Raw genomic sequence first — 25,386 nt, forward strand, 5'->3', positions numbered from 1 at the left:
GCGAGCGGCGGCGGAGGCGCCCGGGACGCCTGGCTCCGGACCCCGCTGGCCCCCAGCGAGATGATCACCGCGCAGAGCGCGCTGCTGGAGAGGGAAGCTCAGGAGTCCAGCACTACCGACGAGGAGCTCGCAGGCCGGAGACCGGCCAACGGGAGCAGCGAAAGGGGCGGCGCCGTCAGCACCCCCGATTATGGGGAGAAGAAGCTGCCACAGGCGCTGATCATCGGGGTCAAGAAAGGAGGGACCCGCGCTCTCCTGGAGGCAATCAGAGTACACCCGGACGTGAGGGCTGTGGGCGTAGAGCCGCACTTCTTCGACAGGAACTACGAGAAGGGACTGGAGTGGTACAGGTAGGACCTTGGGCTTGGAGGGATGGGGGAGACGCGTGCGGGAGCCCGCCGGGGAAGCTGCAGCTTTCCACGCCCTTGGAAATCCAGGCACCATTCTGAGCGCCCTTAGCCCCCTGCGTGGGCTCTGCGGACCCTGGAGGCGTTCCTCAGGGGGTGCGGCTGAGAGGGCTGGACTCCTGCTAACTACAGATCACATTATCTCAGGGCGAGGGGACGAGGTGTCACCCTGTGCTGTGGTACGTCAGGGTCCTTATCCTGGGAGATGCTTTCGGAATCTAAGCAGCTTCCGAGCCTGGGAATCCCCAGCCCTTGTTCCTGCGGGGTGTTTCCTAACCTGGGCTCTGCCCGGGCTCTGGGAATCAGAGCAGACGGGATCGCGAAATTGACTAAGGGGCTTTGAGATCCCCTGGAATCTCTCAAAATCACCCTCAAACGCATTCGCGTGGCTGGAATCCAACTTTAAGTATGTCCAGGTCAGAGCAAAATGAACAGGGAACAGTTAAAAAGATGAAGCTGGCGTTGGGGCTTTCTAGTAAAGACAGGATGATTCCCACCTCCATAACTTTCAGTCCCCCTGGGCTGAATGAACCACCCAGCTCATTTGTATCGGAGCCTCGATGTCTGCGCGACAGTTGGTGCCCTGAGCGTTTTCAAGCCTTGCACGGCAGTGCCCTTCCTGATCCGCACCTCCTTCGCAACAGATTGGAGCTTATGTTTTGTAAGATGTTCATCTCCCTCCTCTGCCAGTGTCTGCTGGTAGGGAGAGAAAGGGAGAAGAGAGCACCAGAAAGTTAAGTGCAGGTAAAATAAATTAATGATCCAGCTTTCTCGCCAGCCGTAGCATTTAAAACAACACCGGTACAGATGCCCGAAAGGCAAACCTCCTTTTTTTTTTTTCTTGCCCTCTTTCCTCTCATTTTTTGTCTTTCTGGAAAATAGATCTGGATGGCTGGCCCCATCTCAATTGCATTTCAGTAATTAATTGCAATTGTCAAACCGAAACACAGGCTTTGTCAGCTGAAGTGATGTTATCATCTTAACACAGCCAATAGGTAAAACAAGAATTGTTTCCTAACAGGCCTGCCTGTTGAAAGGATGTGCTTTCGAGGTTTGAATTCCAGCCTGGGAAAAGTTTTAGAAATAACTTAACTTCAGAAATATATAATAAATGTGTGTGTTGTGATTGATTTCTTCCACTTAAAAAAATATGTCTTATGCTCTAAAAGCTTGAGAGAAGTACACTTAGGCATAAACATTGCAGTACATTACACTGAAACAGCAAATGTGTCTGTTAATGTCTTGTCTGTTTCAACAGAGAGAACTAATTGCAGTATTTTAGGAGGCTTCAAACAGCCCCTTCCAATCAAAACATAAAGCAGCAAATGCCGAATTTAACTGGAAAATCAGTATTTATAACATCACAAGCCACGACTTCCAGTTTGTGATTATAATTAAAAAGGTGTTAGGATGATTAATGCAACAACAGCAAAATAAAGAGGGGGCATGATGTCTGGGAAAGTTTCAGTTTTTTAAATTGTCGGTTGGAGGGATGTTCTGGTCTTTTCTGTGGAGTAAATTTGGCCCTATGAAGGTAGCTGTGGTTTGTTTCTTTTTTCTCTTTTCTGTTCTAATTTTAATGTCATGTTATCTTATGAGAAGTGTCAAGGGCCTTTCAGTGAGGCAAAAAGATGCAGTCTTTCCACCAGGTGTTTGGGTTGCTTTGAAATAGTTCGAAATACAGAAAAGGAAGTTTATTTGGATGGTGTAAAGTTAATGAGGGGTATGTGGTGGAATGTGTACCGGGATGTCCCGTCATAGGGTCTGGGGAATTTTCTGAATGAAAGAAAAAAATAGAAGATGCTGGATTTTCCTGGGTTCTGTTATACTAATGCTGGAAAAGTATATAAACCACCTTGCTGTCATGACACGACTACTAAGATATATTCCAGTGCTGTGGTAGTGCCAGCCTTCTGCTCCCAACCAACACTTGTGGCTCAGGGTCAATATTTGGTAGCTACTCGCAGAACTGTTAGGCTGACAAGATGTGGCTAGAATGAGATTCCCTTGATCCTCACTTAAGAGGACCATGCGATATCTGTGTCCTGATCTCCTACCCTGCCACCTTGCCCAATGGTGCTGATTCGAAGTGCTGGACAAGAAACTCTTAAGAACAAGCTTCCTACCAATACATGTCTATCTAACATAGAGTCATTAGGCACCCAAACTTGACCCTTGGACCCACAGGTGCTGAGCGTGCTAGGACTGTCTTGGACAGAGCTCTATTTTTTTCATGGTCAGCAGTGCCTTGAGACACTAGTTTAGTCATTTCATTAGTCCTCTCTCTTCTGACTCCTCTTTTCCCCACCACTCCCAGGTAGGAAGAGGGGATGACATCCTCACTATACTGTAGGAAAGGAAAGAGTGGCATTGATTACAACTGGTACAGAAACCTTTCCTCTTGGTTTCCTTCTCCAAATCCGAATCTTTTAAATGGTGGCATTTGTGCTCAAATGGTATAATTTCTTCCCATACCGGGCATGCTGTCTGGGATCTATTTACCTTATTAGAGAGCCACACATTAATTAAACGTTTTGATTTTTTCTACTATTTAATTATTATTATTTTTTAAGTGCGCTTCCATAGCCTACTAATTTTGCAAGTGTTCCTGGGTTTTGTGTTTTCAGTTAAGAGGGAGAGCTGAGAAGAAATTGGGGCTGGTCTCTCTGCATAGTGAGCGGGTTTGGGGTTTAGTCAGATTCAACTAAGCAGCCCCTGCCGTCTTTTTCCTCCGTGTCACTCCGCTTATCTCTAAATCTGGGTTTTGCTTTGCTCCTATGTTGTTGATCTAATGTGATGTAAAAACACATTTGAGATTAGAACATTGCCAGATTTTCTGGGCAAGATAGACTAATGGATTAGATATCTGTGTGAAAGCTGTGGGGAAGTGGTGGATTGACACAAGCCAGTGATTAATAAATCAGTGAGATTAAACCCTCCACTTCTTCCTCCCTCTCCCTCTCTGAAAAGGGGCAAAGCCACAATGCACCTTTCCGTATGAGGCGGTACAAGCTGTCTAAGCAGAGCCCTTAAACTCTTCTAAGGGAGAGGACCTCGGGCCAGGTCAGCTGGCTGCCACTGCAGAACTCATCAAAGTGACAGAGATGACTTGAGCTGTTTGCTCCCTGGTGGCTTTACAGGCTGTACAGTAACCGTGACTACTTTGCATTGGAAACCGCTCACCTCCAGGGTGGTGGAAAGTGATTCTCCATGGTTGTAAGTTAGCTTCACTGTCAACAGTTAATACCAGCTTCCCATCGGGTAGGGGAAAGGAACTCCGGAAATTGCTCCCAAAGTCTTGCTCATGCTGCCCAGAGGAAAATGGGCAGCAGCCTTGTCTGCACAGGGTATCTTGGAGAGAGATTGGAGGGGACTGAATGGTGCTGGTATTTATGGAATACCAGCTTTGGGGTGATTGGCGCTTTAAGGATGTCCTTATCTGATTTGAGTGTCGTGATGATGCTGTGAGCTAAACTGCAGCTCCCAGAGGGGAAATGACTGGCTCACGGTCACTTGGCTGGTGAGTGCCACAGCTGTTCAGTTTCAAAGTGCTGGCTGCTTCTCTATACCACAGTGACATTCACAGAGGATTGGAAAGGTCTTATCTTTTGTTCAGTCATTCATTCATCCAACAAATATTTAATAAATACGTATGTTTGCCATGTGCTCATTGTAGGTTTTGGGGATTAAGTGGTGACTAAGACAGGTGAAGCACTTGTTCTCCTGGAATGGATATTTTACTAGGAGGGTAGAGGAGATAGCAAACAAACCAGCCAAAACATACGTAGTAAAAATTCTGGTGGGAATAAAGCCTGCATAGAAAAATAATCAGTGGTCCAGATCTCCTTTGTCTAGTATGGGGAATACTATCTAAATGTGGCTATCGGACATGCGGAGCTTTCAAATTGCATGTGCTAGAAGAGTCAAACACACAGATTGCTAAAGCTCTCATTCATGATTTGTATATTGACTGCATGTTGAAATTATAACATTCATAAGTCAAATAAAATGTATTATTAAAATTTTACCTTTTTCTACCTTTTAAATGTGACCACTAGAAAATTTAAAATTGTGACTCACATTTCTGTTGGACAGCATTTGTGTACGGGTAATGCTTTTTAAACGTCAAGCGTGCAAAGATCACATGGAAGTCTTATTAATAAGCAGACTCTGATTCAGCTAGTCTGAGAAGAAGCTCGAAATTTCAAATTCTTACCAAGCCCCCATGTACTGTTGCTTCTGATCCTGGACCTTACTTTGTGGAGTAAGGAGTCTAATTGGGGTGTGTGTGTGTGTGTGTGTACACATGTGCATGTGCACATATGTGTGTTATTTTAAATAGGATGATTAGGAGACACCTCTCCATGGGGGTGATGTAAATGAGGTAAAAGAATGAGCTCCTCTCATGTGAAGATCTAGGTGAAATTTTTAAGTAGCCAGAATAGCATGTGCAAAGGTCCTGGGGTGCAAACAAGCCTCCTGGGTTTACAAAGTGTTCTTTCATTCTCTTAAAATTACTGCGTCACTAGGCAAAGCTGGATTCAAAGCCTGACTTGGACACTTACAAGTTGGATGGTCTTGGTTGGATAATGTATTTTACTTTACCTAGCTTCAGTAGTTTATCAGAGGGTAATTCTTTCTCCGTAGGATTGTTGGGAGGAATAAGTGAAATAATAATGAATGTATTTTTTGTCTAAATGGGATAAATATCCACAAGCAGAAATCCAAATGGACCTGTATGCTGGGTTTTCCATTTTCCAAATCCTTTTGGTCTCATATGCTTCCCTTTCTATCGTAGCTATTATAATATTGACTGAAGAGTTCCTTATTTGGGATGGTTTGAGAAAAGCCCAATAATGATTGGCTTGCAGTCTACATGTGATTAACCTTTTAAACCAAAGGTCACAAACTCAGATACCTTCAGGACTCATGTGGGTCTTATAAATGAGTGAGATAGATTAGGTGGGGAGAAACCGAGGCATCCATGCTCTGGCTGAAAGGATAGCTCCTGCCTCTCACTTTTTTATTTTCTCTGTGTAAATGTGACATTGGGTTACTGAGATCTTCCACTTTGAGAAAATGGTAATCCAGATTTTTGTGTGAAATTTTTTGATTTTTAATGTTGGCAACAGATTTACATTTCTTAAAAGCCCCTTGTGGGCCAACACTGTGGGACAAACAGAATACATCTGTGGGCTGGACACGGCCAGCTGGCTACCGCTTTGTGACCTCTGGTTTAAACTCATTTCAAAAAGCAACTGGCATGCCCATAACCTTTGCTGTGGCCAGAATTGTGGCCTACATGTGCTATTTTAGTTTAGAATTTTTTTTCCCTTTACGGATTTTGTAACAGCTTGGGGGAAATACCTCCTTAGATATATTGCAACAATAACAAAAAAGAGCTTGATATAAATAAGAACATTGAGGCAGAAAAATCACAGATAAATTTCCCTTTTGTTCTCAGTTAACACTCTCTTGAAGCTGGGAAAATTCTGAATTTTTCACTCATTAATCAGGAGTGACTGTATTTGATCTACATAGATAACTCGCACTTATAAAATAGATTCTGGTCAGGCGGCTTATGATCTTAGCGTTAAAAAAATTGGATTCCAGGCTTGGCTTTGCCACCTCCTAGTTTTATTGGATGTCAAATTACTTATATTAATCTTTGTTTCTAAGGTGATGAGGCTGTATTATCTCTATAGGGTCCAGTCACCCACTACAATAATTTAGTTCTAGAACAATTCCCTATATTAGACCCTTTAGAGAGAGGAAGCTGGTACAATAGAAGCAACATGGTTTGGAGCATGTTTTATTATCTCTGAGCCAGAATCTATCACATATTGAAATTAGCTCATATCACTAAGCCTCAGTTTCTCCATCTGCTAAATGGGCCTAATCTTACCTGCTACCAAAGGATTACATGAATATAGAATGAAAAGGCATTTCAGAGAGCGCGCAACAGCAAATTTCTCTCTCTTCTTTGCTCTCTTTCTCTCCCATTCTTTCTTTTCTCTCTTGCTTTTCTCCTACATTTTCCTTCAGTGCCTTCCTTTTATCCCGGCCATCAGTACTGAAGGCCCTGGAGAGAAAATGGGAATGCATTTTCATTTGAATATAGTCTTTTATTTCAAGATTATGTCTGAATGAGGGATGTTCAACCCTGAAGCAGCTCTTAAGTAGCTCTCTGGAGAATAATCAGAACCACCGGATTCTAGAATTTGGCCCTATTGTAACTTGAGCACAAGAAGATACTGATTTCAGGTGGTAACTGCAGCCAGAATTTGCCACAAAGGGAATGAGGGTGCTGAGGTGGATGGGCTTTCTGGGTTTACAGGCTGACATTCTCTTGAGCCTCCAGTGGGAACTGATGCCACTTGCTCCACGTAGGGCCAGAGGCTTTCAGATGCCAGGAGCGTGCTCTGTCTTCAGTGCTTCTGCAGAACTGAACACATTTGGGAATGCGGGATTGTTCACGAAGACCCTGTGAAGCTCTCTATCAGGAGATTTGGCTGATTGCACTGGTGTTCTCCAGCCATCCTAACGTGATTTACTTTATTTTTTATTTTTGTAAATCATAGCAGGCATTTTTACTTTTAAATCAAGTCAGGAGAGAGGCCTCCAGACTTAGGATGAAGGAAACATTGCTAGAGTTGTACATTAGAAAGTTTTAAAGGTTTTGGTTTTGCATAATGGATGATATCCCTGGAACTGATTAAACCACCGCCCTGTTAAAGTGATCTCTTGATTCCGCTGGTTTCTGCGGTTTAACAAGCTCCTCTATAATTGTCTTGGGAATTGCATTCTGAAATTATAATTCACTAGGGGTGCTTTTCAGCCCATCTTGCTATTAATTAAAAGCAGAGAGTTGGTGCTTTTTTTCTTTTACGCTTACTAGTTAGGATTGCCTTTCTTCATGTATTTTTTCTTTAAGAATATACAAAGGATGTCATAGGGAAACAAAGCCACATATATATCTTTTGGGTCACAGATGATGGAAATTAAACTCAAACTATTATTTTAAAAAAAGATAATTTATTGACTTAGGTGATCAGGAAGTCTGAGGGTAGTTGACTTCAGGCAAAGCTGGATCCAGGACTCAACCAATATCCCAGGCCTATCTGCCTTTCTATGCTTTGTCATCATTGTCTTTGCCTTGCTTTATTTTCAGATAGGCTGTCTCGCCACATCTTAGGCCAGATGGTGAGACACAATCCTAGACAAACATATTTTATGCTCATTGATCCTTTTGGAGATCATTTTTCTTAAGAGGTTCTGTAGGAAATTCCTGGAGATGCATTTTGCTCTGGTTGGGTCAAATGCCCATGCCCAAGGTTGTAATGGTGTGGTCCTCTAATCAGGCCTGGAAGATCAGCTACCCCTTTGCCTTGGAAGTAAAGCAGCAGGGCCAGCCCCATGTAACCACATGGAATGATTTTCCCACAGAGGAACAGGAGCTCAAGGTTTCCAGTGCTAGAAAAGTGGGGGTCAGTTAAGTCATATGTCCATTAAACAGATATGGATTCTTTCTGGGATAGGCATATATATGAACTCTCTGATGTGGTATTAACAGGAGAGAGGATTAGCCCAGGGAGGTCCAGGGCACTTGTTGTTTATGTATTCATTCATTTACCCAAGTACTGTCAGCCACGGGTTATACACCAAATGCAAACATGAATCAGCCTTGGCCAGTGGGCTGAACGAGCTTGTAGAGGGGAGCAAGGGACCTGTGAATGATTACACCGCGAGGCAATTTAAGTCTTGACAAAATGGGATTTATTTCAAGAATGGAAGGATAGTTCAATCTTGGGAAATTTAACAATGTGATTCACTGTTAGTATTGACAAAGAAGAAGAATCCTATGACTTGTTCTAGGGATGATCAAAAGATGTCTGATAAAAATATCTATTTCGGGTTTTTAGAACAAGCTATGATGAAAGTAGGATCAAAACCGAAAGCCACCCTCATCTTTAGTTATGTAACACTAGAAGTGTTCCTGTTCAATCCCAAACAAGACTGGAACATCCATTCTCATTACCAGTATTTACCATTCTTCAGGAATTATGAGATAATGCAAGTGAGTGAGAAAAATAAGAAAGAAAGGGAGTAGAATTATCATTATTTTGTAATTAATTTCTACCTTTTTAAGGGAAAAAACTCATATAACCAATCCTCCCATGAATCTATTAGAAATATTACTGTATAATAATAGAATCCATTAAGGCAGCTGGTCAGGAAATGATTATACAAAACTTATAGTTTTCCCCTATGCCTATGCCAACCATTTTGAAAATGTAATGGGAAAACCAACAAATGAGATAAAGTAACTAGGCCATAGATTTAGCCAAAAGTGCATGGCACCTGTAAGAACTAAATATTAATACTATTCTGAAAGACAACGAAGGGGCCAGGAGTAGATGGAAAGAGACCCCTTCTCTAGGGCGGCATTTCTTTCCTTCCCTCCCTCTGCCCCTCCTCCTTCCCCTTCTTCATGTTCGTTTAATGCTTTGCTGCCTAAATTGAGAATCAGGTGTGTTTGAGAGTGATCAGAAAATACTGTTTTTATAACATGACCAAAATGTTGTAAATATTATTTTTTGAGACAGAGTTTTACTTGCCCTTGGTAGAGTGCTGTGGTGTCATGGGCTTGAGCGATCCTCTTGCCTCAGCCTGCTGAGTAGTTTAGACTACAGGCACCCGCCACAACACTGGTCTATTTTTAGAGACAGGGGTGTCACGTTTGCTTAGGCTGGTCTTGGAGCTCCCGAGCTCAGGCAATCCACCTGCCTCAGTGTCCTGGAGTGTGTCGTACTTCTTAGATAGGATTTCTTTACTTTCCACGTTTTATTGGACAGAGGAAAGGATGGTAAGACAACTGCTACTATTCAGATTCATCGTGTTATCATTCCTGGCAGGGGGCCTGACTGCCTTAGACTCCAAATTCAGGGAAGTGGGATCCTAATCAAGGTTGAATAGGTGGACATTTTTCAACGTAGATGCGCTCGTGATGAAGCAAAAAAACAAATCAGGGGCAAGAGATGCTTATTTTAGGATGGGACAGGGAGAGGAAGACTTGGATGTGAAAGCGTAACAGTAGCTGTGACGGTGGTGGCAGCAGTGGCAGACACACTGTACTCACGTGTGCCGGCTCTGCCCCCCTTGCTGAGTTCATTCAGGTTCTGTGAGAACCTCATGAGGTGGGTCCTGTGATCACCCATGCCGTACTCGTGAGGGAAGTGAGGTACAGAGAGTCGAAGTCACTTGTTCGAATGTGGAATGAAGATTCAGACCCAGTCATGAGCCCTCAAACACACAGCTTTTCCCTTTATTTTTCTCAAAGCTCTTTTCCACTGGAAGTGTCATCTCCTAGTATCATGGTCTTTGATTTCCCTGATGAGAGGACGGCCTGTCTGTAGGACAGGTTATTTCAGGGGTCTTCCTCTAACAATAAACAGTGGAAGTAGCTTCTTTTCAGTTTGGGGACCAAACCAAGATCATTCCCATTTTGAGGCCTTTTTATTTTCTATTCCCTCCTCCTGGAAGACTCTGTCTCCAAAGCCTTCTACTATGTTTGGGGTCTTGTTATCGCTCCTCCAGGAGCTGGCTCGGATTCCACCACTCAAAAGGTCATTTCCACCTATCTAATTTAAAGACCTCCTTCCACCTCTGAGCTTGTTATGCTGTTTTACTTTCTTTGGTACATATTTTACTCTTCAAAGTCATCCCAGTTATTTTTCTCTCTCTCTCCTGGGAGCAGAGATCTTGTCCATATTGTTTCTTGCTGGTACTCAGGACCGGGCCTGGTCCACTAGTTACCAATTATGTCTCAATGGATTAATGAACAAAGGGAAGACCTTCTGTGTGCAATACCCCGGGCTTCTGGAAAGCACGCACACTCACATTTCTTGGGAATGGTGGCTGAGAATTGTTCTGAGCTCTCTCACATCCTATTTTTGTGAGACTATTTTGGGTGCAAGAAAGAGAAACCCACTCAAACAAGTTGTGTGGGCTAGACAATCTCCCCAAAAGGTTTCCACAGCACCCAACATAATCTCATTTATTCCTTACGGTGGCCTCATGAAGTAGATATTTTCTCATCCAAGTTTTACAGATGAAGAGATTGAGACTTTGCAAGGGCAAGCGGCATTTCCAGTGTCACACAGCAGACCCTTAGGAGTCAGTGGTCTTTCCAGTGTGACACATGGCTTTGGTTCTTGGCTTCTGTTGTTGGAGAGTCAAAGTTGTAGAAGGGCATGGATTATTCCTGATAGACTATTATGGTACATATGCAGTTTAGATGATTCTGTAAATGCATTATCAAAATTACGTAATTATCTTTTAATAAGCAAACCGTTATACAGAAGCCCTGTGTTTGATTTGTGCGACCTATGTAGATACCTTTCTCTATGCCTCTAGATTAAAGCTTCTGCAGAGGGTTAGATTTAGGAGCCCCCGGATTGTAAGGAATACTTGAGACAAGCTATTTGGGCTTCTCTATCCGAGGGCGGTGTGATTGTTTGGAGTTATGTGGTATTTTGAAAAAGAAGCTGAGTCTAAAATCCAAAGCTAAGAATTGGGGTCTGAATTCAGCCCCTACCCTGCTTTCTGTGCATAAATAAGCATTTTGCCTTTGAACCTTTGTTTGTTCATCTCTAAAATGGGAATAACAGCCTCTCCTATCTCCACCATGATTTTGTAAGGGTAGAATAATGATTATGTGCTGGAAACTGCTTTGTCTACGTATGTTAGCTGTTATTAATCCATGCACGTTTTCACGAATTCCCCTAGGTAATTGGTTTTCTGGAATGTTGCACTCCAGGGAGTACCTGAAATACAGGAGAAGCACTCTTATCATAAAGTTAGATTAAGAGGTTTAATTTATAGCAACTATTATTATACTCATAGCATGGATATCAAACGTTCTTAGGGCCGACTGCATAAAGATCTGGAGCATTCTGGAGAATCTCAGTCTGCATAACTCTTTCCCCTGACTTGCGGCTTTTGACGCATCACTCTTTTATGCTGATACAATAGAAAAAGCTAAAGGGGCAAACTTGCTTCTCAGGACGGCTCTGCCTTTGGTGAGCTTTGGAAGTGACCAGAAGATTCTCTCCTTTTGCTCTCAGCTGACCTGTCTTCTTTTGTTCCTGTACACCCTGGCTGTGTTTTCCAGGTTGGAGTATTCGTAGTACCCCATCTTCTAGTTGCCTAAGCTGCCTCCTAACCCTTGTTAGTGGGCCGATAATGGCCTCCCTGAAACACCTATGTCCTAATTCCTGAAACCCATGAATATGTTTATGTGGCAAAGGGGAATGGGCATTAGGTTGCAAATGGATCCAGATTGCTAAACAGCTGACTTTAAAATGGGAGATTGTCCTGGATTATTTGAATGGACCCAGTGTAATTGCAAGGAATCTTATAGAGCAGGCCCCTCATATCTGCGGTTTTGCTTTTCTTGATTTTAGTTAACCCATGGTTGATAGTAGTCCGAAAATATTAAATGGAAAATTTTAGAAATAAATAATTCATACATCTTAAATTGCATGCCTTTCTGAGTAGCGTGATGAAATCTCTCACCATCCTGCTCTGTCCTGCCTGGACAAGGTTCCTTCCTGTGTGCTACATATCCACACTGTAGATACTACCTGCCCGCTGGTCACTGAGTAGCCTTCTTGGTTATAAAGTATAACTTGGTTATAAGGTCACCTTTTGCAGTATCCTAGTGTGTGTATTCAAGTCACCCTTATTTCACTTAGTAATGGCCCCAAAGTGCAAGAGTAGTGATGTTGACAATTTGGATATGCCAAAGAGAAGCCATCAATTGCTTCCTTTAAGTGAAAAGGTAAAAATTCTTGACTTAATAAGGGTGAGATGGTATAATAAAATATTCCGAGAGAGGGAGAGGGAGGGAGAAAGAGAATATTCAGATAACTTTTATTAGAGTATGTTGTTATAATTGTCCCATATTATTAGTAGTTACTGTTGCTAATCTCTTATTGTGCCTAGTTTATAAATTGAATTTTATCCTAAGTACGAATATATCAGAATAATCATGAAATATATGGTCTGCTATGGTACTACCTGTGGTTTCAGGCATCCATGAGAGGTCTTGAAGTAAGTATATCTTCCACAGTTAAGGGGGGAACTACTGTCAGTGGAAGGGGAGGCAGAGAGACAGGAGGATGGTACCCAGGGATTCTTCTAGTGTAACATGTGGCTTTTGGTTCCTGGCTTCTGTTGACAAAGGAGGAGGCCATGAACTAAGGAATGCAGGCAGCGTCTAGTCACTAGAGAAATCCAAGGATCAGGCTCCTACCCACCCTCTCTGACTATACTCATTTGCCCTCTCTGCTTCTCTGGTTAGGCTATGCCAGCCTTTTGAAAAGACAAATGAAAGCCCTGCCTTGGGGCATTTGTACCTTTTGCTTTCTCCACCTGTAATGTTTCTTTTCATTAAATAATTCCCTGTCTGGCGTCTTCCCTTCATTCCCGTCTCTGCTCAACCATTTTATCCTCAGTGTGACCTTTTCTTGTATCATCTGGATTCATCTGCTAGTGGCCAGAGCTCCGCCTATCGGAAAATGCTGGTAAATACAGTGTTGCCATTGATAACCTGCTTACATTCCACGGTTACTTCCCCACCACCCAGGTTTCTGGTGTCTTAATGTTCTGGTTCTTAAATCTCCTTTATTCTGGAGAGAAGATCTAGTATCGACCTGGTACCACAAAATGACCTTAATGTTGCTGGGCTCAAAATTGAGGGGATGTTTCTGTAACTCTCTGAGCTGTTGCTGTTATTTAAGTACACTGCCACCAGGTGGTGGTTAGGTGACATAGGTTGAGTCGAAAGCATTTCTTGAGATACAAGATGTGGGTGGCTCCTTGCTCCTTCCAACTTGTATAAATCCTGTATGTTTTGTCCCTTTATCATAAAAGAAGAGTCTTTATAAATATTTCACTTTCAGTAAATGATAATATCAAAAGAGTTGTTTAGGGCCATGTTTAAAACAGACTCAAATGCAGTTGATTATTTTTTCCCTCCTTTTACTCCCTTTTGAGCCAAAGTTCTCTTCATCTGTCTTGAGATACAGAAAGAATATTGGCAGGTGGAAGTTTTCTTCACTTCTTAGCAGTCCTAAGACTGTCTGAACATGGACAATGGGCATCCCGTGTTGCCATAAAAATATATGTTGAGGCATTTAATATTAAAAATAGTATAACACATAGGACAGAAATTAAATGGGTGCACAAGCCACTTATCAGAAATTATGATTTTTATTAAATCATAGCTGTGTACATTAATGCAATTATGGGGTACAATGTGCTGGTGTTATATATAATTTGAAATACTTTCATCAAACTGGTTAACATAGCCTTCACCACATTTTCTTAGTTATTGTGTTAAGATATTTATATTCTACCCTTAGTAGATTTAACATGTACCATTGTAAAATGGTGTGGTACCACTAATTACCCTCCCTCCACCTATCCTCTCCCCTTCCCTCCCTCTCCTCTTTCCCCTTCATCTTGGGGTATAGTTGGGTTATAGCCTTCATATAGAAGTGTGGGTGTTTATACATTATTTTCATAGCAGGGCTGAGTACATTGGATCCTTTTTCTTCCATTCTTGAGATACTTTGCTAAGAAGAATATGTTCCAGCTCCATCTATGTAAACATGAAAGAGGTAAAGTCTCCATCTTGTTTTTTTTTGTTTAAGGTTGGGAAATTATGGTTTTAACCAACAAACCCCATCTCCTTACTCAAAACTACTGACCTCCTTATTTAAAACAAAACATTGAGATTGTTCTGTATTTGCTTGTTCTTCTGTGTTGAAAGTCCTTTCTTAAGTTTCCCTTCTACTCTTAGCCTTGGAACTCCTAGATCTTCTTGGAATTGTGTCCCTTTTCTGGTGTCTCACCTACCAGGAAGAAGACATTGCCCCAAATCACATTATATTAGAACACTTTTAAAGAAAATCACTTCCAGTGGTTCCTAACTCCATTTCAGGTGGAGAACTCTGTTGGTTAGCTTTCTTCTGGCTGTAACATGTGGAAATCTCGCATGAAACCTGAACCAAGAGTGAACTAGACAGGAACATAATGGCTCATGTATCTGAGAAGTCCTGGGTGGGGGTTGGAGACATCTTTTTAAATTGGATGTGGCTTAATGAGAGCTTAAACAATGTCACCAGATCGCTACTTCTGTATTCTGTGACTGAGGTGTTTGGCTGCATTCCCAAAACTTCTTTCCTTATGGCTGTAAAGTGGCTGCTGGTCCAATTCTCTCTCTCCAAGTGCCGTTGGAGAAGCACACCGGTGATCTTTGTCCCAGAAGTCTTTGCAGAAGCCTCATTGTAGCTTAAGGGTTCTTAGGGGTCCTGCACGGGTCCATCAACCTGTCCCTGTTGCCAGGGGCTGGGAAGCTTGAGGCACTGCCTCTGGAGCAGAGGGAGGAGGCACTTCCCTCTGGAGCAGAGGAAGGATCTGGTAATCAAAGAAAGGAAATGGATGCTAATGCCAAAACAACAGATGTCTATTTTGAGGCTCCTCTGTTCAAACTCAATCTTTCCCCAAAGTACAACCAAATAAAATAGATACTCTGAGTGTTCCTATGGTTTGCTTGGAGATAGAAGGGCTGGGTTTTGTTGTGTCCTTTGTCCAAGGTGGGCACCAACTAGAGCTGCTGGAAATCTTCCCCTTTCTGCTTGAAGATTCTGCATCTTTTCTTTAACCCAAAAGGGAAGAAATGAAAGAAGGGAAGAAGAGAAAAGAGTGGGGGAGGGTAAGTTAGAAAAGACTTATCCGGTCCCTGTACCTGAGCTGTGTTAAATCCTTTAAAAATCTACAGAATCTGCCCCTCAAAAATCACTAATTATTTATGTAGAATATTTTCTATTTCTATCACTTCCTTAGCAACCCCTAGCAGCTGCCTAGGAAAATGTAAAGGGATTTTATATCTTACAAGAGAATTCTTCAAATAGTAAGTGAAATCGTTTCATCACATTAAGTCTTCCTGCCCAGATTCACTTCAACTAGAGAGGGAGAAATGATTTGGCATTTGATCAGTCTTAATATAACCACTAGAAAACCCAGAATTTCTAGAAAATCTTTGATTCTTTGCCATTTTATTTTCACTTAAGGTGAGGCCCACGATGTAAAATTAACTACGATTTCATTTTTTATGATTTTGTGAAAATGAATCCTCAGTTTTTGGCAAAAAAATTCCTTTGTCAAATGTAGTGTCTTGACTTCACACACACACACACACACACACACACACGCACGCACACACATGCACCCCTTCCTCGTTTGGGGGATTCTCATTAGCAAGAGCTGATATTTTCTTCCTCAGCTAGTGTGTAATTATATCCTGAAGGATTTTCGTGAAGATTCTTCAGCTGAGATTCCTTGGGGAGCTTGTGACCCTTGAACCTGTTAAACCCGGGGCCCGTTCATTAGGTTCAGACCAATTTCCTATGTTGCCCATGAACTTCTTGAAGGCTCTAAAGCAGTGGTTCTCAACCTTCCTAATGCTGTAGCCCTTTAGTAGAGTACAGGTTGTGACTCACAGGTTGAGAACCACTGCTCTAAAGGCTTCTATTTCACCCCTCCTACATGACTGCTGTCTTTTTTACATGGGGACCTTTCCTCTGCCCTGGCTGTGGGGCGAGGGTCTGGCTTCTTCATTCTTCTGCCTTCCCCCACCCTGTCCCAACTTGGTAGAACTGGGAATAGTAATAAAATCCTTCTTACTGGTCGTCCCCTCACCATTAGGCCCCTCGTAGGAGAGCTTCTTTTCAGAAAGAGATTTCTCTTCCTGATTTCATGTCACTTATTTTAAGATTCTGAAGGTTTCTTTTGAAAAGGCCAGGTTTTTAAATAAGTAGATTATACAGTACATTGGCTGTGGTGATTTCTACTTTCTAGTGATTGTGATTTTGCATATTATACGTTCTTAATAGCTGACTTCCACTGAGTGCTTATGTGATTAAAAGAAAACCCGTGTTCAGGCTTTTTTTGGTCTTGCTTAATCCTCACAGCACCCCCTGTTGAGTTAGGGTGCTGTACTTCATGTGAAAACTGAGGCACGGAGACAGAGAATGGTACTCAGAGATCCGCAGGTCGTTAGTGATGGAAACCGGATTCTAACACAGGTGCTCAGGGTGCGTTACTTTAGCCACCAGGCTGTGTTGCTTCTCTGAGAGAGAAGACGCCAAGAACGTGCCACCATCCAGAATTGCTACCTGAAAGGAGGCCTGTCACCCAAAGTCTCTCATACCTGTGATTTCTCTGGAAACCTCGTTCTCAGCTGAATTCAACCCGTCTGCCTCTCCAAGAATAGCTCCTGTTGCTGCATTTCCAGGCTGCTGGGAGGTAAATCCACATCTTCTGACGTTGTGAAAGATGGTTGGGAATGTCCCCCTATGGTAGCTTGGTTTAAAGATCTCAGCATTTCAGGTGAGTTCAGAGAGGTATTGATTTTCTGAGTCTTGCTGTGAACTGACAGTTTCAGAGACCCTGTGACTCAGCTGCCCCTTCCCAACATGGGGTAGCTAAGTAGAAGAATTGCCCCGGGGTGTATATTCTTTAAAAGGAAAGGGAGGAACAAGATCCCTGTAGCCTAGGCTATTTCAAGGCAGTGTGAAGGGGGGAAAACAACCCTTCTGTCACCACCGTGCTTAGGAAGGCTTCCGACCCCGCTGCCTTGGTTGGGTGGTAGCTCTGCAGGGACGGGCTGGTGGCAGAGACATCCAGTCTTTTGCTTAGTAATGTAGTGACATCATGCCCACATTCTTATTCCATGGTGAAGAATTTTTTTTTTTTTAATCCACCGGAGGTTGACAGCTGCCTTTGGAGAAGTGTTTTCAGGAATAATGCTTCAGCATGAATTTTAGTAACACTGTGTTACTCCCTTGTGGGTGCAGCTCTGTGACGTGAATGCTGCCCACGCTTTGTAAAGGCCAGGGTACCAGGATGGAGAAGAGGAGCTTCTGAGGCCTGTTGCGGAATGTCTGACTTCATTTCTGGCCTCACTTAGCTACACCGGCAATGCGCCTATGGGCAATGCACAGATTATGCCCCATTTCTGCGTCTACCTGTTAGTATTCCCGGGACTGTCTCCTTCTTTGCACTTACAAGGAAGTGTTGTTGATTGGGTCCTTGTTCTACTCACCGAGAACTTTAATGCATTATCTTCTCAAATAGCAGCCTTCAGAATGCCCCCAGAAGAGGGAGACCAATACTATCCCTGTTTTACACGGGAGGAAACTAAAGCAGAAAGAGTTAAATAACTTGCTCAAGGTCACCTTGATCCTAAAGCAGGTTGGGCTGAGTCCCATTGTCCTACGCTGGACCTCTATAGAAGTCATGTCCCATGCCACCTGACTGCCTGGCACTCAGCAGAGCACCTGGGATACAGAAGTTTACTCAAATTATATTATTTAAATCGTCCACATTCAGCGAAGACAGTTAGAAAATACTGAAAGCGTAACAAAATTCTATCACCTGAAGATAATTATTACTAATGACTTAGTATGTATCGTCTTTAAATTTTTAATACTTATGTAGTATATATGTTGTTTATTTTAAAAATGTGGCTTAGTGCCCATAGCTCAGTGGTTAGGGCACTGGCCACATATACTGGGGCTGGCGGGTCAAATCCAGCTGAGGCCTGCTAAACAACAGTGACAATTGCAACAAAAAAAAATAGCCAGGTTTGTGGCGGGTGCCTGGTATTTGGGAGTCCCAGCTATTTGAGAAGCTGAGGCAAGAGAATCACTTAAGCCCAAAAGTTTGAGGTTGCTGTGAGGTGTGATACCACCGCACTCTTCTGAGGGCGACATAGTAAGACCCTATCTAAAAACAAACAAACAAACAAACATATTTTTTGATAGTTTTTTCTTTCCACCTATAAAAGTATATTGTGAACATCTTCCCATGTCGCAAATATATTTCTGTAACATAATCTTTTTTTTTTTTTTTTTGCCGTTTTGGCTGGGGTTGGGTTTGAACCTACCACCTTCAGCATATGGGGCTGGCGCCCTACTCCTTTAGCAACAGGCACCGCCCTGTAACATAATCTTTTAATGTTTTTGTGATTATAAAAATGATAAGAGATATTTGTCAATCATCTTTTCATAAAGCTGGGGACAAAATAACATAGACAATAGACTGCCCTTTTGGGAGGAAAAAAACCTCCCCAGTTTAGAGCCTGATCACACATAAATTACAGAAATAAATCGCAGGGAAAGACTGAAACAAAAGAAGTGCCACAATACAAGATCATCAACAACAGGAATTATAACAGCACGTGTATTAGAAGTATTAGAAACTAACATGGATACATCTTAGTACTCTTGGGATGGCAAAATCTTTTTAAAGCAAGATTAAAAAAAAAAAACTACACAGGGAAAGACTGAAGGATTTATACATAGAAAAAGTAAAATTCTTTCGTCTGAGAAAAGAACCTCCAACAGAGTGTTTTTGTTTGCTTCAGCTGCAGTACCAGAAAGTACCACAGACTGGGCAGTTTAAACAACAGAATTGTATTTTCTCACAATTCCAGAGGCTAGAAGTCCATGATCCAGGTGTCAGCAGGATGGGTGTCTTCTGAGGCATCTCTGGGAGGCTTGCAGATGGCTACCCATTCTCTTCTGTGTCCTCAGCCGGCTGTCTATCTGTGCTGTGTGTGTCCTAATCCCCTTCTCTCTCTTTCTCTCTCTCTCTTTTTTTTCTTTTGAGACAGTCTCACTTTGTCGCCCTTTGTAGAGTGTCACACCTCACAGCAGCCTCAAACTCTTGGGCTCAAGTGGTTCTTTTGCCTCAGCCTCCTGAGTAGCTGGGACTATAGCCGCTTGTCCACAATGCCTGGCTATTTTTAGAGATTGGAGTCTTGCTTTGGCTCAGGCTGGTCTCAAACTTGTGAGCTCAGGCAGCCCCCTCCCGCCCTGCTTCGGCCTCCCAGAGTGCTGGGATCTCAGATGTGAGCCGCCACCCACAGCCTCCAATCTCCTTCTCTTGTGAGGACACCAGTCACATTGGATCAGGGCCCATTTTCCAGACCTCATTTTAACTTAATTACCTCTTTGAAGACTCCAAATACTGCTTCATTCTGGGATACTGGGGTTAGGACTTTGGAATATGAATGGATTTAGGGGAAGAGGAGGGCACATCTGAGTCCATAACAAAGACCCAAAGCCCTGTGAGCAAACTGGAGCATATAGCTGCAAATGTGAGTCTGAGGGTCCAAATATGATTTCCCCTGTGTGCTGCTTAGATGGATGGGCCACCCCTGTTGTGTCGATTCCTCCTAAGCTGCTAGGATTCAGGTATATCCTCACTCCCAGCCCATATGTATAAGCATTCTTAAGTCAAATGTTACTCCGGGCTCAGTGGCTCACGCCTGTAATCTCAGCACTGTGGGAGGCTGAGGAGGCAGAATTGCTTTAGCTTAGGAGTTCGAGACTTGCCTGAGTGAGACTCCAACTCCTAAAAAAAAAAAAAGAAAAATGCAACTAGGTGCCGGGGTGAGCATTGTAATTCCAGCAGCTTCCAGAGGCTGAGGCAGCAGGCTGCCCACAGCCTGAGTCTGAGGTTGCAGTGAGCTATGACGCCATTGCACTCTGCTCAGGGCATAGGGTGGGGACTGTGTCTCAACAATAACAAGCAACAACAAAGAAATAAAAATAAAAAGTAAGCAAGGACAATTAAAAAAGCCCACAACGTTACTGTTTCCAGTCCGGAGGCTTAGAATCTCCTTCTGGGAATCTTGTGTGTCTCTGCGCTAATACATGAAGAGGTGCAATGAAAATTTAGTTATTAATTACAAGAGGCCAATATTGAAGAAAAAACACAAAAACACCTTTGTGGTGAAAGCAATGTGAGCTCATTGTTAAAGAAAGACAACTGACCAATAAACGAAAATACATCTCTCCACAGCTTCTGTCTTCCTTCCTATACTCCCCACTTCATTCCCCAGAGGGGAGCCATTGCTTACAGCCTGCTGGGTTTTCTTCCTTCTCTTCACATGATTAATGTGATAGATTAAGATGTGGTCATTGATAAAGCATAATGACACCGAGGAGAAGTTATGGATCGTGAACACCACCGCTGACACCAGGAGTTACCACTTACCCCGTGCCAACTCACCATCCACTGGACGAGTTGCTGTGTTAATTCTTCCAGGACACGAGGAGATGGTCACGTCATGACCCCATTTTTCAGATGAGGAAATTCTGGTTCTCAGATGATGAATACTCTCCGTAGTCACAGAGCTGGGGTGTATGTAGCCTTCAGAGCCTCCGTGTGTTCTGTCCCCTCCTTTGCTTCACTTTTGTTGTTTGCTTTATCTGTTTACTTGTTTCATGTGCTTTGTTTTCTGGTGGTGAGATCGTGAGTACTTTCCCACGACAATGCTCAGAAGTCTGGCTCATTACTTGGTACCATCTTCATTATAGTCCCCCGTGGGAATGTGTCACGCTTTACTTAACCACCATCTTGATGGACATCTCTGCCGTCTGCATCCTTTGCTTTTCCAAACAAAGCTGCAGAGGGTGTCCCTGGGTTCTGGAAGGCACATATCTATACAGAAAATGGAAGGAGTATGCCCATTAATTTTTTTTATTCACTTTGATAAGTTGTCAGAAGGCAATCTCATCTCAGGTTCTTGGGAGAGACCTCCATGTATTCCCCAAGTAATGATATAGATTTAGTAAAACACAGCCCCTCTTTGCCTCAGGCGCCCAGTGGCCCTGGATAAAAGCTTTTAATAATAAGGATGATGATTCCGTGTACAATTACCGCGAGATGAAACAAAATGTGTGGTTTGACTGTGGTTATTGCTCTTAGATGCTCTTATTCAGAATTTAGTTTCTGTTATCAAAATAATACCCAATGCTTCATTCTCTTCTGCATGAAAGAGAAAATAAAGTAAATACTTCCTTTTTCTCTTTGAACTGCCAGAGAATCATTTTTCTATAAGACTGGAGAATTCTCCGTAAGGCCAAAGATTCCTTTTTTCCCCCACTTTTCCCAGGTGAATTTAAGCAGAGTGACAGGCTGGCTTTAGCTCTGAAGCAAGATTAGATTTCTAAGGTGGCAGTTAGTGACAGATGCAGAAGCCCCCAGTGTGTCAGGTACAAGAAAGCTGAATCCTCCTGTCCATGACCTGCCCTATAGGGGAGTTCTGTAGGCAGAAGACTGCCCTGGGGCTCCCCGAGAAGTCCGGCTTGGCATCTGTCAGCGTGTTGAATATATTCAGAGAGCAAATTGGAAGGCAGGCATATGTGAGTGACAGCGGCAAGACCCTCTGAAGGTTTCCCTCCCGCTGTGAGGAGGGACGGGGTCAGGGGAAACTGGAGTGAGATGAGAGCTGAACAACTTCCCTGGGAAGCCTGGACCCATGGATTGAGAAGGTTCACACTTGGTGCCTCAGTAGCGGGGGTTTTCTTTAACATTCAACGAATATGTTCACGTGTCAGTTACCGAGACACGATGAATTGCTGTGGCCGCTGATTCTGCAATCTCATCTGTCCAAATAATCTTTTATGGAGATACTCCTTGACTTAAAGTGCCCAATTTTCATGGGAGGATTTTCCTTTCACTCTCTTGCTGTGCTAGAGGCTATTTGTCCCTCTATTTTTGTTGGGTACATGGTGATAGGCTAAGGACTACGTTTTCCAGTCGCCCTTCTGTCTGATGTGGGGAATGAAGTGAACCTTGGAGCAGTGGGATCTGAGAGAGGATGCCATGTACAGTTTCTGGGAATACCCTGAGGAGGAATCATTTCCTTTTGCTAGTGGTAAAAATGGGAACCTGATAGTTGGAACTTGAACAATCATTAGATGCCATGTAGAAGAAATCCATAATATCTTGATAATGATGAGGCAGCAAGATTTCCCCTTTGGCTAAGGCAGGAATAAATACATTTTTGTACTGCTGAAGCCATATTGCTTTGAGTTTTCAGTTGGTCTTGGCCAAACGTACTTGGATACATTTGGCTTCTACCGTTGGGGCATTGTGCTGAGTGCTTCAGGCAGATCAGCTTATGAAACTCTCATAAGAACCTTTGTTGTTATCCATGCTTTACAGATGAAGAAATTGAAACTGAAAAGAATTATAAATGACTTGTCCAAGGTCATTAAAGAAGGGGTATCTTAACTGACCTTAGATTTTATCTATGTCACTTTGGAATCTTATACATATTACTCTCTATACTTTCATTTTTTTTTTTTAAGAGACAGAGTTTCACTTTGTCACCTTCAGTAGTGTGCCTTGGTGTCACAGCTCACAGCAACCTCCGGCTTTTGGGCTTAGGAGATTCTCTTGCCTCACTCTCTCGAGTAGCTGGGCCTACAGGTGCCCACCAAAACACCTGGCTATTTTTTTTAAAGTTTGGCCAGGGCAAAGTTTGAACCTGTCACCCTTGGTATATGGGGCTGGCACCCTACTCACTGAGACACAGGAGCTGCCCTACTGTCCAGAAATTATTTGACTATTTTTTTCTTAACCAGTACTGACTAATTCCCAGTGTATCAGGCACTGTGCTTAGTGCTGGAGAGACAGAGGTTAACAAAAGTAGTGGATTCTTGCCTTTGTGATGTTTGCCTTCAGAAGGGAAGAAAGATACAATTACTCAAAGTGAATAAAGTTAAAATTAGGAACATAATGACTGCTTTGAAGGAGAGATAGCTACCACTGTAAAAGATCATAACAAAGTGTGGTGTGAGCTTATGTAGTGAGAGCTCTAACCTACAGGAGGGTCTGGGGGGAATTTCCCCGAATAGCTGTGTTGAGATGAGATCTGAAGGATGAGAGGGAGGTGAAGGCATGTGTATGTGCATGTGTAATGTATATTTATCTGTGTATGAATGTGTGTGTGTGTGTGTGTAGTAGCCCAGAGAGGGAATAGCATGTGCAAGAGCCTCACCGTGGGAAGGTATATGGTGCATTGGAAGAACTAAAGGTGCAGAGTGCCAGAGCTCAGTGAGAGAGAGACAGGCCTGATCGCCTGGAGCTGGAGAGGAGAGTCGCACAGGGACCTGTAGACCACGTTAAAGATTAGGGCTTTGTCCTGGGAGCAATGGAGGGATATTTAATGGTTTAATAAAGGTATAGCATGGTCAGGTGCATACTTTGAATGCTGGTTGCTATGTAGGAGTGGATCAGAGGGACAAGATAAGTACGTATGAGAGGTTCTTAGGCTAGTCTAGGCAAAGGTTTCCGATGGCGTAGAGTAACGAGATGGCAGTGAAGATGGAAGGAAGTGAATGACTTTGAATGATATTCAGGTTATAACACTGAAAGGATATGGGGGCTGAGAAAGAGGAAAGTCAGCGGGAACTCCTGGCTTTCTGGCTTGTGTAACCAGATGGGAAAATGATGACTTTATTCACCAAGTCTGACCACAGTCAGTGGACCAGGCTTGGGGAGGCAGAGCACATTTGGTGAGGTTACCTATCCAGCACACCTCTGCCCACTTTGCTTAAGAACTGTTAATACAATCGTGGTTTTTGAGATTTCCCTCCCAAAAGCCCTGCTGACATGGTTGTTTCATACTGTGCCTGCAACATGGTGGCTGCAGGTGTTGAATTACAGATGCAGCCTTGCACAATAAGACTCCTTTTCATGGATTTCTAAGGTCACAGGTGAAGGCAAAGGGGACTTACCTTGGGAGTCCCGGAACAGGGAGGATTAAATGGTGATGAAGTTCTGGTTCTGGTCATGTCCTCTGCCTGTGGAGAAAGGCAGTTTGCATTGGCAGAGAAAATAATTAGGTAGGGATAATTTGGAGATGAGAGATGGAGAGAGAGAGAGACAGACTTTTTTTTTTTTGTTATTTAAATCTTAGAATCTAGGCATGCCCTAAATCAGCTCTGTTCAAAATCTTTCTAGTTACTAGAGCCAACACATTTCCTTTTATGTCTTAAGCCCGTGTGAGGTAGCTTTCTGCTACCTTTATCTGGGCTCTGATTAGTCAGGTGAAATAATGAATTCAGCTCTGAGAATGTTGAGACATCTGTGTATAGACATGAACTAGGTAATGGGAGGTATGTATCTGAGCTCAGAGGAGGGGATGGGGATCAGAATTTAGTAATTATTGGCATAATGACAATAATTTAAGCCGTGGTCCATAATTTTGCATAGGGTGCAAGTAGACCATGGTAAGAACAGAGAATTTAGGATTAGGCTTGGAAGTTGAGTAAAGAATACACAAAGATGAGCTCGTAAAGGAAACAAAGGTGTAGGAGGAAAATAAGACAAAATATGCAGTTTTGGGGAACTGAGCATTTTAAAAAAGAGTGATCAACCACGTTGAATGTCACTGAAAGATTTTTCTACACTGAAGCCTGCAAAATGTCCATTAGATTTAGATGTAGCTTGAGAACGAGTTGACTTTTTAAGATGTGTCTTAGCATTCTGGGAGCTGGGAGATGCCAGGTCTCACATTAAAGATATCTGTAAAGGTTCCAGAAGCTAGACATGGGTCAGCATTTAGTTTTAGTTCTCTGGAACTTGAGGAGGAGAAGTGACGAAAATGAGTCACTCTTTAAACAAATACGTAAGGCAGCCAATTTTTCGCCATGTGCTGTGCTAAGATGCTAGGGGGTGGTAAACACCAGAGCCCTTTTATCTTTGTGAAACTCACTCCAGATTAGAAGACAGGTGCACAGATGACAATTACAATTTAGGCTAATAAATGCAGAATATGTCACTCTGGATACTTCTGGCTGTAAGCAAGAGGAAACTTAAAGAACAATGAGTTAGCATACTCAGACTTCACTTAGGAAGAAATCCGGCTAGGTGGTGCTGGCATAGGTTTAGCAGTTTGCCAATTTATGAAGGACTCCGGCTGTTTACATCCTTCCTTACTGCTGTTGTCACTTGTTGGGTTTTGGACCGTGACTGGCAGCATGATCTCTCGATGGTGGCTGCCGTTCACGAATCATATCCTTACAACGCGCCAAGAAGGAAGGAAGGA

The 25,386-nt window shown here is 43.0% G+C and overlaps 1 protein-coding gene across 1 annotated transcript in view; it reads left to right on the top strand.

The window, feature by feature from the left end:
* Positions 1 to 25,386, top strand: part of HS3ST4 (heparan sulfate-glucosamine 3-sulfotransferase 4) — a 412,511-nt gene that overhangs the window by 1,541 nt on the left and 385,584 nt on the right. Inside the window, exon 2 of the mRNA XM_012808839.1 lies at positions 6 to 350. Within this exon, the coding sequence (XP_012664293.1) occupies positions 6 to 350 (345 nt within the window). The remainder of the gene's footprint in view (positions 1 to 5; positions 351 to 25,386) is intronic.

Source organism: Otolemur garnettii, unplaced genomic scaffold (genome assembly GCF_000181295.1).
Source record: "Otolemur garnettii isolate 467f Iridium unplaced genomic scaffold, OtoGar3 scaffold00096, whole genome shotgun sequence".
Taxonomy (NCBI): Eukaryota; Metazoa; Chordata; class Mammalia; order Primates; family Galagidae; genus Otolemur; species Otolemur garnettii.